This window comes from Perissodus microlepis, chromosome 7 (genome assembly GCF_051167445.1).
Source record: "Perissodus microlepis isolate ML-2025 ecotype Zambia chromosome 7, ASM5116744v1, whole genome shotgun sequence".
NCBI lineage: Eukaryota > Metazoa > Chordata > Actinopteri > Cichliformes > Cichlidae > Perissodus > Perissodus microlepis.
In genome coordinates this window covers 40,285,018-40,300,862 of record NC_140467.1, presented here as the reverse complement: position 1 = coordinate 40,300,862, position 15,845 = coordinate 40,285,018, and the positions used below count along the sequence as shown (strand labels likewise).

The 15,845-nt window shown below is 38.0% G+C and overlaps 1 protein-coding gene across 3 annotated transcripts in view; it reads right to left on the bottom strand.

The window, feature by feature from the left end:
* The window catches only part of sfswap (splicing factor SWAP), a 57,674-nt gene that overhangs the window by 21,998 nt on the left and 19,831 nt on the right, over positions 1-15,845 (bottom strand). For 2 of the 3 annotated variants that reach the window (XM_084935035.1, XM_084935038.1), the window contains exons 8-14: positions 12,925-13,177; positions 12,463-12,615; positions 12,197-12,290; positions 5,137-5,206; positions 4,235-4,338; positions 3,982-4,111; positions 494-690 (exon numbers count right to left, since the gene is read on the bottom strand). In XM_084935035.1, the coding sequence (XP_084791161.1) occupies positions 494-690; positions 3,982-4,111; positions 4,235-4,338; positions 5,137-5,206; positions 12,197-12,290; positions 12,463-12,615; positions 12,925-13,177 (1,001 nt within the window). The remainder of the gene's footprint in view (positions 1-493; positions 691-3,981; positions 4,112-4,234; positions 4,339-5,136; positions 5,207-12,196; positions 12,291-12,462; positions 12,616-12,924; positions 13,178-15,845) is intronic. The other variant, XM_084935037.1, reaches the window with a different exon arrangement.

The window sequence follows — 15,845 nt, the reverse complement described above, 5'->3', positions numbered from 1 at the left end:
CCATTTATCGGTGAAGTTGACGAATTTGGAGGTAGTCGTCTCTCTTCACTACTCCATCCACTTTGTGCAATGTATCAATACCACTGGCAGCAAAACAACCCCAGAGAATGATGCTACCACCACCACGCCTAAGAGCTGGTACAGTGTTCTTGGGTTTGAAAGGCTCACTGAGGAGAAATTCAATTTCACCACAGTCATTTATATAGTTATACCAAGGACTCTAGAACAAAATGCAAAGAAAGTAGCATTTCCCACACTTTGAGTAAGAATAACAAAGTTTAGTTTAGGACTCGTGGCCGTGTAAATATGCATGCAAAATGTGGTGACTACATATGGTGGGTATGTGCCCCACTATATTTATGCCATTTTAGTTTTTGAGTTAATGTAGACATGTGTAACATGAATAATGATTCATATTACACTTACTATCATTTGTTAAAAATAGAAACACACAGTGACGAACACTATGCAACCTTTGCAACCATTTACCTACCTCGAGTTGAGCACATGCATCTAGCTCAGCTCTCTTTGCCTCAGGTTCTCCAGCGAATGGGCTGCGGAGAGTCTGTAGGAAGAGTGCTGCCTTCCTCTTCCTCTCTGCCTGTAGCTGTTTCTCCTTAGACTCCTTAGATGCCTGGGCCAGCTTCTCCCTGGCTGCCGCCGCTAGACGATCCTCCAGTTTCTGCTTAGCTAAGTGACGAGAGATGAGAGGGTAAACACAGGAGACATGGTTGGATTGCAGGCATTGTCCCTTTTTTGTTTTTCTCACTGCCAGATATGCAGCTACTAAATGGCGGGAACAAAGGATTGACTTGCTCTGAGAGAAAAGTGAGAGAAAAGGAAAGCTTGCTCTGGTCACAAGTAAATTCCCTGTGGAAATAAAAGAATTAAAAAGAAGAGAGAGCAGAGGGACACGGAATGAAACATGAAGAGATAAACAGTGCGGGGAAAAATTCACATTTGTGAAGCGAAAAACAAGCAAAGACTTTAAGAGTACATTTCTGCCCTACCTAAGGTAATGTCTGGCAGTTTTCTGACTTTCCAAGTGCTGAAGACTGACAAAGTTTCTACTCTAAAAGATAAGGCCCGACAAAATCCCCGATGATGCATAATTTCATGCAATTCAAGGTTTGTACAGAGTAGGAGGGAACGTGGGTGGAGAGGAGAAGACAGGCATCTAACTGACAATGGGAGTGGAAAAAAATGCATGGTTTGAGAGATGAGGAAAGGAGATGAAGTGACAGAGATGGGTAGGGGATACATAGGTAAGAAGAGCACAGCTAATGTAATGGGGCATGAGCGAGCAAAAAAAAAAAAAAAGGGAAGACAAGACAGTATAAAAGCAACTACTTGCGGAAAAACAAGTTGCATAAGTTATGCAACCGCTGGGTCTACTGTTATCTCTTTGGGGTTAAAAATAGGCTGGCTGCTAAGGCAAATCATATTTGAGTACAATGAACAACAGCCAAGTGGAGCAGAATCGGTACCCTAGACCAGCGGTCCCCAACCCCCGGGCCTCGGACCGGTACCGGTCCGTGAGTCGTTTGGTAGCGGGCCGCGAGAGTTGAGACTCAGGTGTGAAATGTATAGTTTTCAGGGTTTTTATCGGTTTTCAGCGTTATTTTGTTATCGTTTTGATCGTTAACTCGGTTTTCCTGGGTCTTTTCACTGTGTTGTTATGAATAAATCTTCTTTTTTTCGGTACCAGTACTAGTTTTATTTTGTTGTATTTATCCGTGACACCTTAAAGGCCGGTCCGTGAAAATATTGTCGGGCATAAACCGGTCCGTGGCGCAAAAAAGGTTGGAGACCGCTGCCCTAGACACTGACATAGTCCTGCCTAGCCTCAATCTGACTCCTGTATTTATAGATACATTTGACTAATGTAATAGAACAATAAAACTAAACCAAACTCCTTACTTCCGTTTACTTCCACTTCATCATTTGGGGCTCTGTCAAGTCGTTATTTCAGTCATGTATCAGGTAAACTGTCAAACATGATCTACCTTTAACTGTTTTTCTCGGTTTAACGCTTAAAATATTTAATCAATATGCTTAAATTAAGACATGAAGCCTTGTGACTGTTAAAATAAAAGTTTATTAAAGCCTTTCTTGACTTCTTGCAAAGAGCCAGAAGCCCAAAAAGTGAGGCAGCAGGCATTTCCTGAATTCTCCTAGCTGGAGGCTTCAGGTCGTCTTTTCTTTCCTCCAACAAATTAAGAAATGTCTCGGCAATCGATATGTTCTGCCAAACACCTTCCTCAGGCATTTCAAATAAAGTACCTCAAGTGGAGAAAAATTCTCTTTCTTCTACCCCACACGCTCTTGTTCGTCACAGAGCCCGTTCTTAGCAGCAACCACTGCATTCATATCAAGCACAAAATGGGTTACGCCGCATTTTTGAGTGTTGGGGTGCACTCACCATCTTTAGTCAATACCAATTCCATGTGAATGAAATATAATAATGAAATGAAAATTGTGTTTGTACAAAGACTAAAATCACACACATTTAGTCGAAAATGATGGCAGTCTGAACAATTTATGCAGCTCTCCCTAAAAACCGGACATGATGGCGCTGTTCCAGGCCATCAACACAGATTAGTGTTTTGCAGCCTGCCACCGTTTCTCCTATCTGATCAAGTTAGGCCTGCTGACTGACAGCCACTTTGCCATACAGCAAAACCAATTCAGTCAGCTTTTTATTAGGGTCTTCCAGTCTTTCTCTTTTGTCTGTCAGCTCCAGGAGAGGCCATTACACTCCAAGAGTGTTCCACTGAACCTAAACGGCACCCGTCAACTATCTTGATGCTGAAAAGTTACACATTTGTCTTTGACTGTCTGTCCGTCTATCGTTTCAGGCTCCGTTCTGCAGCTAAGACATTATTACTCTTGCTCTCTATCATCAGACATCAATGCGGCATTCTTACAGACCTAAGATGTCTGTTGGGCATTAACTGGCAAAAGGCCGGCATGTCAATCACATCTCTCTGACAAGCATGGGGATAGACATTTAATAACACAGGTTTAAGTCATCAGGGAAGGTGTCCAGTTTTGCTGAAGCTAGGCACCGATTGCAGGTTTCTGAAGTTGGCAAATTATAACAAGATTTAAAAAAACAAAAAAACAAAAGAACTTCAAGTACATCTGTTTTCAGATTCCAATAAAATCAATTCATAAATACATAAATAAACGATACAGCTTTAAAATAAATAATCGAGTGGATAAAAAGTTTTTGAATAAGTGACTAACCCTGAAAACTTAATGGGCAAATTCTTTTCTTTTGATTTTTAAAATCTTTCAATCGTTTGTGAAGGACATTCTGTAAAAACTATTACAGCACGATCGTCAAAGCCCTGATCAGACCACACAGTGTAAACTTCTTGGAGAACAAAGGGGGATTTTCTGTGTATGCATTAGGATGCAGTATTTCTATATTTTAGGCAACATATTTTCTGTTGGAAGACTTTGCTGAGCCAGCATGATGACACTCTATATCTATAATTCCATTATGCCTTTGGGGGAGATATATATCATGCACTTTACTATACTATATAGCTAGATTCTTACCTTAGGGTACACCCTGTTAAGGGAATTTATAATTTAGACTTTTGTGGATTTATGCATCTTCTCACTTCTTTTTTTTTAATTTATTTTCTACCAACCCTCCCAAAAAGCCAGAAGGTGTGAGAGAAATCACTTGGAAGCTGAGCTCATTTACTGAAACAAAAACCTCACTTTTAGCAGGCCTGCATTAAATCGCCATCGAGCTGGGGAAATCATCCCGTTTTTCCAATATCCTATCAACTGTACAGGCAGTGGGGCAGTTTGAGAGCACGAGAATATTTTATGACTTGTCCAAAATTATTCTCCAAATATATTTTATACTGCTTTCTGTTGCAGACATGGCTAAAATTAGCATTTAAAGAGCTACAGAGCTTTCATACAGTCATTGCATTATCATTTTTTTTTTTAGACCTTTACCTTGCTTTGCTTCTAACTCCTCCAAACTAAGGGTGGGTTTCTTCTCTTCTGGTACGCTGACTGGAGGAGGCTCCTTATCAATCATCTCAGCTCCACCCATCACAGCTTCCAGCCCCTCCTCTTCCAACAACTTCAAGCAAACACATCAGAATTTATTCTTAAATTGGCACTAAAACAAAAATGAGTTTTAAATGTGCAAAAACTACCCCAAGATCTAAAGTGAGTGCAATAAACAGACAAAGCTGAGCTAGACCTTGTCCTCATCCGAGTCATCGTCCAATCGAACTCTGTTCTTCTCCAGTGGCAGCATGTCATTTTCCTTTGCCTTGATGGCAAAAGAGATGGGCGCAAAAGAGGCTGTAATGGCACAAAGACACGAGTTAAAATGATTTGAGAAAAGACCAAAAAGGATTCAGGTGAGTTGATATTGGAAAAAAAAAACATTGCACAACTGGATTTTTTTCTTGACAAATCCAAGTTAAAAAGAAAAGTGAAGTATGGAAAACATTCAGGAGAGACCAGACTTTTGAAAAAGGGACAGACAATAAGAGCACAGAAAGACAGATGAACATGAGAAAGACTGACATGCACAATGAAAGGTAGCATTTTATAATCAAATATCTGTGGTCTACTGGAGATGAAAGACATCTATTGTTTCCCATTCCCCCACATAACCTTAATATAAGATCCTGATTCTTATTGTGGAGGGCTGGATAGTTTACTTGTGCAACTAATCCAACTAGTTATTAGTTTTGCCTCGCGTGCACCCTGATATACTGCGTCTGAGGAGTCTGTGAATGTGGGCCTTAATTTGAATATGCGTGCATGTTTACGGCTCCCGCCAGCGTAGTGGTAAGCAGACTCTTTCATCTTTGCATAGCCATTTCCGGCCTGATATTACCAAATGAAATTGCCCGCATAAATACCAACAGACTCACAGGCGGCTATGCAGAGACAACAGTATATGACACATACAAACATCCACATGCACACCAGAGCAAATATACTCATATTTCCCCAAAGGCTTTGCATCCCATTCACTGAAGTAATAAACTAAAAAAAGGGAGAGAAAAAAAGCCCAAAACAAAAACTGAAAAGTGCAAGCAGCCCTGTGATCTGAGAATGAGTTTATTTTTGCATGAGTTTGTGTCCTACCTTTTGTCAACTTGGACTCCTTGGCTGCCTTGTCTGACTGAAGCTTATTAGAATCCTCTACCTCTTCGCTCTAGATGATGAAGCACAAGAGAATAAGGAGAGAAAATGAGAAAAGGATCATCCTGCTTTTCTTTAAAATGTTAAAAGCTAAGCCATTAACATTTTCCAGAGGCTTCACAAATTCTGTATGTCTAAACCTTGTCTAAACCATTTTTCAGCAATGAGTCCACGTTATGGGTAAACCAGTAGAACACGAGACAGATGGTGTTGTAAATGGTATTTCTTGGGAACTTGCATGCCTTCATTTTCATAAAATGTACTGTAGATTTGATATAAAGCAGCACAATGCAAAAAAAAAAAGTTAGTGCTGGGAAAGTTTTTAAAAGATATACCGTCTATCCACTGTCGGTACAAGTAAACAATATTTAATTGGCTGGGTGGTTGAAAGAACCAACCTTTAGTGTTGGTGTATGTTATAGTCAAGGTATAAATTCATGATGCATGGATCACTGAATGAGTCACTCCTGTGGTTTCCAATGAAACAATAACTCTTGTGTATAATTATTGTAATTATCCATCTGCAGGGACTTTCACAGTGCGCTAACTATTTTTTTTCAGGGTATTACAACTTAAAACCAACTTGACAAGTCTGAAAGACGTGAAGAAGAAAAAAAAAAAGGAAACAGACGAAGACACATTACGTTTTCTCCACATAATTTAAGTAGTTATTAGAAATAGTTCTCCAGGCTTCTTGCAGGACATTCAAAGCTCTTCTTTGGATGTTGGCTGTCTTTTGTTCTGTTCTCTGTCACTGCTTCAGTAATGTTGAGGTCCAGGCTCTGGGGAGCCCGATCCATGACTGGCCTGTTTTTCTGTCCAGTGTTTGGGATCATTGTCAATATTAAAAATAAAGCTGCTGTTGCCAATTAGACACTCTCCAGATGGTATTGCACGGTGGATCAAAGTATGATGGTATTTTTCCGTGTTGATGATTCAGTTTTTGGCAAGATCCCCAACACCACTGGCTAAAATGCAGCTCCAAACCATGACAGAGCAGCTACCAGTTTATACATGGCTTTAGATACTCACTGCAGGACCTCTCATGACAATCATCTTGTTACTATTATAATACTATTGAAACTTGGCTCTTTTTGAAGTCGTCTGTTATATGTAGAAAGAAAACTCGTTAATCCTTTGAGTTAGGTGCCTTTTTTAATGCTTGAATGTTTCATAGGTCAGTGTTAAGTGGCTTAACAAACCAAAAACAACATTCCTTTGAAAATGGTCGGGTAGCCAGTGCATGAAGAAAAGCTTTCAAAGACAGCCTGCAGAACTATTGCTCAAGACCACATTAAACAATTATAAGAAAGTCTGATTTCGTGGAAGCAAAATGTATAAGAATGAGAGGTAGCTCAAGGATACCACTGACAATAGCTCGGGAATGTGATGAGATGTCAACTTTTATGTACCCACTGCATAAGAAGAAGGAAATCATTAACTTGTGTGCAGCAGTAGTCCCCTAAGATAAGTGAGAGTTTGTTCCTGCACTCATGTCAACATCAGCACCTCTTGTATCTAACTAGAGAACACAGCACTTACTGGAAAATCATTGGTCCTTGAATATGGTTTGAGGGGGAAAGACACTGACTCATATCCTTCAAATACTTTTGTTAGGAAAAAAATTATAGTAAGAAATGAGATAAATTAGAAGACAAAGCCTGTGATTTAACAAAGAATTCACTTTTAATTATTTTTAGTTTATTTCATTAGATAAATAGTAATTTAATTTCCTCAATTTTTCTATCAACTTCCGAAGCTGTATTCATCACAGCATAACCTTCTGCACTGCAAACTGTAACGAACATTTTCTTTTTGTTTTATAGCAGGAAAAAATTAAAAACAGATTTTTGAATATTAACTGATACACCTTAAGTAGTTAGGCATTTCATTGAGCACTCATTTCTCTGAATGATAACTGTTTATAACTCAAGATCAATTAATATCATTTTTACAAGTTTAATTTCACTTCTCGTTCTCCGTTTTCACTCCCATGTACTTAATTAGAATCGAAATTACACCCTTATGTTGCCTTCTAAAATTCCTCTGTTTGGTCTGTTACTCAAATCAACAGAGTATCTTCACAAAGCCTTTTTAACAGGCTTGTGTGCACAGACCAGATCAACAGAAACCCTCTGTAGTAATACCTGTGGACCAAGTGCTCTTAGCTGCTATCCCAAATTTAAACTACTGATGGGATGAGATGGAAAATTGATGATGAAGCCAATGCCACAGGAGGGAAAACCCTCAGGAGAAACATTTTATCATGTTTGAAGAATGCTTCAAAGGCAACTATCTACTATTCAGCTGTAATTGAACAGTGCTTTCAACAGTCAAAGCACTGTGAAACGCCCAGAGAATAAAACTTAAGGAAAAAAAACAACTTTCAAGTCAAAGCTTACAGGAGAAGCACACTAAAACATTCTGGAATAACCTCAATTGTAAAATGCAGGAATTTGATTGCTCTCACAATTACACCTTTCACTTAGCTTTTACAGTCCTTAAGTAAACGTATCCGCAGGTAACTCTTGAACACAGAACAGTTAAAAGGGTAATAATCCCTCCTTTTCTGGTGCAGCGCTCCAAACTTGGGCTACTCAAGGAAATTGGTTGGATTTCATAGAGCTTTATAGCAACACATTTTAATACTTTCCCACAGCCTACAATTGACCCTTTGCCAAATGAAATAGATTGAGGTCCCTGCTTTCATTCATTTCTCTGATTTGTTCCAAAAAACACTTTAGCCCCTATTGACATTAAACTGTCAACTCAATATAAAAGTAAATTGGAAAACAGGCACAGCTAGTGTGACATTTTGTTTTTGAAAATTAAATGAATTTAATCTCACTGAAAATTTGTCACATTATAGTTTTCTAGCAAATACAGAACATTGTACTTGAGGCGCAAAATTGATTAAATCATGGTTAATATAAATCAGAGGGAATGAAAACAGCTGTGCTGTAGACCTTACATGTGTATGTGTCAAGTGCTATGCGTAAATTCAACCTGTCAGCTTGTAACCCTGATATAATAGCCTTACAAATCTGACTTCAGTTTCGTTTTATTTCAAAAAAATAAATAATCTGTTCATGGTGCAAATTCTAATCCCAGTTAGACCGTCACTGAGATACACCAATGTTTTATTATGTATTTATTTTTTCAATTATAAGATGCTTCCATAACTGATGCAAAAATGAAAGCATCCATTCAAATATTGAAAGCTTGGGCTTTCAGAAGGTGTCACATTCAACCTAGAATATCAACATAAAAGTGTGAGGAAGGTTTGGACTATTTACAAAAAAAACTCATTTTAATATAATTCCGTTTATACACTAATAAAGTGAAGAAAATTTCAAAAATTAAACATTTTATTGACACTATACGAAGCAACATTAACTTTTTTCATCAAGTATGAAACTACAAATAATAGCACTGACTGAGAGCAGCAAACCTCATCCCATTAGCCAGCAAAAAATAAACACAAGACAGATTTTCTGATAGAAAAAGCCAAGCACTGCTTGTTGAAACAGCCTGTGCTGTGTCATAATGGACCACACTTCTTTGCACTCTGACAAGCTAATAAATTTGATTTGACATAAAACAAATCGCTCCTTACAAAATTCACTTACTTCTCACCATTTCTTTCTAGCTCTGACATAAAGCCAATATATAGTATATGAAATATGCTTATGTATTCATACGTATGAAGGATCTCTCCATCCATCCATTTCACTGTTGACATCACAGAGGCACCTCCCGGGAGCAAAAAAAAAAATGGACTGGTAGCGATCTGACTTACAAACAGATGAGAGAACACCAATGCTCAGCTCGGAAACTCGAAAAGCTCCCAAGCTGAGGGACACTGAGCATGTTAAGCAATTTCTTAGTAACTCAACTTAATATCTTATTTTTTGATTGCTGTAAAGTACCAGATGAACTCAAAGTGAATCAAATTTCTAAAACATGGGAGACATTTCTGGTAACAGGTGGGATTATCTCAGCAGCAAAACTTTGAGCTTTAGAAATGTTGAAGGTACAGACTGAAAGACAAGTTAAGCTGCTGAGCTAGTGTATTACTTTGCTTCTCAGTAGGGTGGCTGGATCCACCTCTTGTCATTTAATCTCTTCCTTGTTCCCTGCGTTATCCTCATTTATCATTTCCAAATTCTGGTTAAAGATATCTGTAGTGGATACGCAACAAAAGGAACCAATTTCAAAGTTGCAAAAGCATTAATTTAAGAAAGAGAAGTAAAGTTTATTTATTAAGCGCTTTTCATAGACAGGTAGTCACAAAGCGCTGCACACAGAGATTAAAATAAACAGTACGATAAATAGCAAAATGCACAATATACACAATATAGAGTTTAAATGTAAATTAAAAATATAAAAATGTAAAAAGCATTGGTCAACAGAAAGCTTGTTTGAACAGTAAAGTTTTAACTGTTTTTTAAAGGATTCCACAGAGTCAACCAAACGTAGTTGTAGAGGTAGAGGTGGCCTTGGTGCCACAGACTGAAAGGCTCTGTCCCCTTTCGTCTTCAGACGTGTTCTGGGAGCAACCAACAAACTCTGAGTCTGTGAGCGGAGACGGCGAGCAGTAGTGTATTTTGTGAGAAGCTTGGATAAATAATATGGGGCTTGGCCATTTAGTGCTCTGTACGTTAAAACAATAATTTTAAAACGAATTCTAAAATCTACTGGGAGCCAATGTAAAGAACATAAAATAGGAGTGATGTGAGCTCGCTTGCTAGAGCGAGTTAGTAGTCTGGCTGCTGCGTTTTGTATAGCTTGGAGGCGGGAAAGAGATGATTTATCCAAGCTGGTAAACAGGGAATTACAATAATCTAAACGCGATGACACAAATGCATGGACAATTTTTTCCAGTTCAGCTAAGGAGACCATATGTCGCAATTTAGAAATATTCCTTAAATGAAAGAAACAGGAACGAGACAGAGATTTTACGTGTGAGTCAAGGCCTAGAAAAGAGTCAAATATTACTCCAAGATTTCGAATATTTGGCTTAGCAGAAGAACAGAAAGGGGCAAGAACCTGACTGATTTTAGAATATAGATCAGGAGGAGCTATGATCATGGTCTCTGTCTTGTTCATGTTAGAGAAACTACAAATAAGATGACAATAATCCCAAGCATACCTGAAAACCATGAACTACATCGAGAAGCACAAGCTGAGACTCCCCAGAGCTCTAACTTTTATAGACACTGAGGGCAAGACAGACTAAAAATATCACATATGGAGCCCATCCTTCAAGCGCAGCTGAAAATTCTAAGATCAACAATACATGGGGAAGAAATAGTAAGAAAAAGGAAATGATAATACACATACTGACCTAGGAGATTTCGCTTAAAGTCAAGTCTGATTAATTGATTATCAATCTTATTTTGTTTGTGTAACATTTATCCCTACTCTAGCACATAATGTCTTCTTTGGTACTTTCTATTGTGCATTTAATGTCGTCGCTCTGGATGAAATTTAAAAACTTTCCATTGGTTTGGTTTAGTGATTTTTGAAAAATTAGTCACACTGATCTTTCTGTAAGAAACATTTCTTCACAGTCTTTGTAAAACTGCTTCTAGTCAGTGTCCATGACAGCACCGCTGCTTGTGAGCCACAGCTTTATTAAGCTCTTAAGGGCTTTATGAGGTAATCTTGATCATTTATGGATCTGTAGCAGCAGTGATGCAAATGAGAGAACTGCTTCAGTGCAGTCATTATTAACTGTTATTAGGGCTGCCACGATTAGTCGACTAGTCACGATTACGTCGACTATCAAAATCGTCGACGACTAATTTAATAGTCGACGCATCGTTTGAAGCTTTGTAAGATCACAAAAGACGCAGGAATAAGTAGCAGGATTTAAGAGTGTAATAACGGACTGAAACAGAAGATGGCAGCACTGCATGTACAAGGATGCCAGCTGCCGTTAAACCCCGAAGAAGAAGAAGTAGCTCTGTCCCAGAATTCATAGCGCAGCCCAGCTCAGTTTCCAACAATGGCGGCAGCTAGTTAGTTTTAATGTTACTCTTATTATTCTTTCTGGGTCACAAAATAAACGTTTAACGTATTTTCAGGCGAGAATGTAGCTGTGTAAACCTCAAATATCTGCTCAGTTTATCAAGACACATATTTTCAAAAGCGCTCCGACGTTTTCAGAAACGTCTGTTACCCACTAGCTCGATAGCTAGCCGGGGCAAGGCTCACTAGAGTCGTGAGAACACCGGACTCCCGGCTTCAAACCCACCTCCGTCTTTCGCTACTCAGGTTAAACATATATAAGTCACTTAGATAACTTAAATATTTTATTATTTGGCTTTTTTTTAGTATTTTATTTGTTCCTGAGTAAATCGGTTTGGCTGAGATCAAAGTTATAGTTTTTACACAGCTGAATAAACGTCAGGCAGACAGCTGATTATCAGAAGTGTGAGATGCTCCAGAATTTACTCCGGTGTCCCGTTATATGTTAGATATCAAGGAGCAGACGGCTGAGTTTATTAAACTTCACCTAAACAATCTGCAAATTTCATTAAAATTTAATAAACTATCATCTTGTCTTTATTTTTAGTTCGCACCTTAAACACTTAAAGCTGTAAGCTAATGATAGTTATATAAGAGCAGATGCTGCTGGTGCAATAAGCTGTAGTTTTACGTCCAATGGATGCATGATCTGATTAGTCGACTAATCACAAAATTAATCGGTGACTAGTCGACTATCAAAATAATCGTTTGTGGCAGCCCTAACTGTTATAATTCATTATTATTCATTATGTAGGAACAATATTTAATACTTAGAAGTTTCATGTCTGTAAAAGTACGTATACCATTAACCAAACCACACACCTTGCAGGGTATTAAAAAAATAATTAAAGTTTTGATTGAAGGAACCAAGGAACCATTGTTACATTAATGTTAAATGGCAAAGAAAGCTAAAGAGAGTTAGATTAATACGCACAGAAGCATAATGTATACAGCGCAATGCTTATATTACCTCTGGCAAGCCTTTTCCTTCCTTTTGCATGAAGTATTTCTTCTTAAATTCGTAATAGGTGTTGTATTGATGCCAGGACTGCAGAAATTCAAACCTACAGTGCACAGAGAGAAGAAAACATACAAAGATGAGAGGCAAGCGCTCAGAAAAATGAGCCGGGGGATGATAAAGAGGTTATGCCATATCTGCTGGCAAAATTACTAACAGGAGTTCCTAAAGTGAGACCTGACTGGAACAGCAGGTTTATTTCTGGTAAGAAAACTTACCGCGGATCATTCTTGGCACGGACGCTCGCCTCAAACTTCAGACCATTTCTTGCAACGTACTCAGCCAGCTTGTCTATGACCGGCTGGATGTCGGGTGGTGGGGGAATGATGGCTGCTGCTGATGGGGTGGAAACTGGAAGTTCAGCTTTTGAGCTATTTGGAGGGGAAATTTAAGATGTGAATACAATTTATCTTTGCAAGTTTCAACTTTTAATATGGCATCATTTTCATTCTTGTATTTAAATACACTATGTAATAATTGAATTTAAAATGTAATTTCAGACAAGATAAGCAAAACACTAACTTAGCTTTTTGGGTAAATAACAGTCATCATTATGCTTGATCAAGGTTCTTAAAGAAAACACGTTTAATCATTTCTGATTAAGGCAAAATTAAACTAACTGATGTCAAGGCTACCATAAAGAAAAGTGAAAAGCGTTTCCATGCAGTGTCAGAGCCCACCTGATTTCTGGTACACTTGCTGGAGGAACAGAGCTGGAGTCCTGAGTAGGGGCTGTAGCTGCTGTTGCTACTGTGACAGTTTCAGCAGGGGTGGGTGCAGAGCCCAAATTAGCCACGGCCTCGGTAGAAGCAGGTGGTGCCATGACAGCTGAGGTCATATTGTTATAGTATGAGGTGGCATCTATACCTGGGGGAGGCGGAGCTAAGCAGAACGATCCATCTGGCAGCATGTAATATCCATAGTACACTGCTGCTGAAAACAATTGAGGCAGGAATTAGATCAAATACACATGCCTCCAAGAAACTATTTAACTGTGTGTGATAAAACAGAAACAACACCCCCACCAAAATGAACTAAATATATCATATATTGTCAGTTGATGCCTCTTTGTTAAGAAACAACTTTCACATTTATACCCAAACATGCTGTAGCCAGTCATATGAACATTTATTTAGCCAGGAAAAGCTTCGGTGGTATGCAAATATAAACTATTAAAAGTTAAATAGCAGCACACGTCTGAAAACATCCTCACACACTCACTGCTAAAATGCTGCCACCTGTTGGTGGAAATCTGTCCAATTCTGCAGCTGATAACCACAAAATGTACCTTTACTGACTGACATACATGGATGAATACACAGCTTTGCTGTATGACAAGTATGAGATTTATGAGTGAAACCTAAATGCTTTATAAGTAAATGGATGTCCAAACCCAATTTTGAATGCGGTAACAAACTGCATGACCTAATTCAAACCATTTCCACACTTATCCAATAAATAATAACTTTAGGAGGATAACCAGATTCCGCTTTAGTTAGGATACACTTAACCACTCAGGCAACTTGTCCTTGAGTGTGGAGCACTTCTTTTGTGTCCATCTCATGTGCAGCTAAAGTGAAAAGTGTGAAGAACTGTGAAATAGCTGTTGAGATTTTATATAAATTGATGGGGCATTTATAATAGATTCTAACATGATGAAGTATTTCATTTCAGACTGAATTGTGCAAACTTTTCATTTTAACCTTGGTAAATAACAACCACAGGTCAGACAAAAGTCACCTCTAACTGAATATGGAAACTGTCACACCAGGCTTGTTCGGTAAGCCTTTAAATAACTGATACATTTTCAAGATTTTCAAGGCAGGGAAAATGGGAGAGGTGGAGAAAGACAGCCTCCACTGATCACAGCAAGAGTGTTTTTCAAGTTTAAATTGTTTCTAAACCAACATTTTTCACCTTTTATATAAATAAAAGGTATCTATATATTTTCTGTATTTGTTGATGTGAAATTCAAATGAACTTAAATTGTTTATAGAGGTAATCACAAATGCATGTTTTTCCACAGACTTCTGCAGGACCAGAAATCTCTTTTTGCAAAGGTACCAAAACTTGATCGTCTTAAAAAGAATGCAGTGTTAAGGAACTTCTGTCAAAGTCAAATAATCTCTTCTTTTAACATTATAAGTTCACTAAACAATCAACATGCAGTTATTTCGATTGGACCATGTGAGAGATCTCGAACAATCCATATACAAAGGCATCTGCAGTTAATCATCCTCCATCAGGTTTATCGAAAAAACTCAAAGTTTTACTTTTTTTAGTGACCCGTTTCAGTCATCTTAGCTTGAACTGAACTGAACAGTGAGCAAATGTTATAGAGGACCTTAATTAAAAACTTAAAAACAAGAAAAATAACTCCACAAAAGATCTGTTGCAAAAATAAATGTAAAACAATAAAACTTTTTAGCCAGTTTTATTAATTAATTAGTTTTTTGCTAATCATTTGCAGACAGAACTCTAACTGTTTTACCTAGTCCCAACTTACAGAGGTTTACAGGTTACACAGGTACATATTCAGGTTAGGGTGGCTCTGCAGAAAAATAGTGCAGCCACTAAACTGGCCTGCCTGCTGTGCAGCCACGACACCCATTTAGTGTCATCAACTGAAAGCATTGATAGCAACTGGTCTCCATGTTCCCAGAGTGTTGTCAAAATTCTGTACTGCATCATCGTACTACTGTTAAATAAATACAGAATTTAAATCACTGGCAAATTTACAAAGACTTCCAGCTATTTTGGCAACTGGGTTATAAAACTTAACGTGTGGCCCCTGTCCAAGAAAAGTTTCTCAGTCATCAGCAGGTTTATGTCACAAAGACTGTTATTGAAAAAGAAAGAAGAATGTGCAATAAAGGGACGAGGACAAAATAAATGGCCAGTGTCAAAGTGGAGGCTGGGATATATTAACACATTAGTCACTAAGCTGGTTGACTTTAATGACATATCCAATTTTCTCTATCAAGAAAACTGAAAGTGTTTTTAGGCGTTTTGACAGATTGCCTGGGGTTTTCACCCTTACATGCAAAAGACTTGTTGCACAACATCACCCAATGAAAGGATGTTCGCTCTTAAATTCAGAGAGATATCCCTCTTTTTAATATTATATTTGAATACCCGTAGCTAGGCGTAATAACATCCTCAGTAGTCTGATGTTTTGGGCAGAAATATGGAAAAGTCTTGATGTTCAGACCTTGAACATCGAACATTAGAAATTGATTTGATTTTTTTCACCCTGACATTACTGCTATCATCCAAAAGAAAGATCTTAATCAGAACTGAAACTCAAGATACTGGAGTGTGTTATCAAGAGAAAACCATCAGTTTAAGTCACAGCATGCATTCAAGTCTTGTGCTACCTTGAAAGTTATAGTAAAATCCCATTATGCTCTGACCTGACGGTCAAGTGAACTAGGGTGGCATTCATGCACGAAGCCATGTTTAGACGTTATCAGGTTAACTTAAAAAAGAGTGAATGTATTTAAAAAAAAAAAAAATACAACTCAAGCTTTTTTAAAACTCTTTAACTCATTTCATTGTTTGCACATTCATTACTTGAACTATTCTTTAAATTTCTAGGATA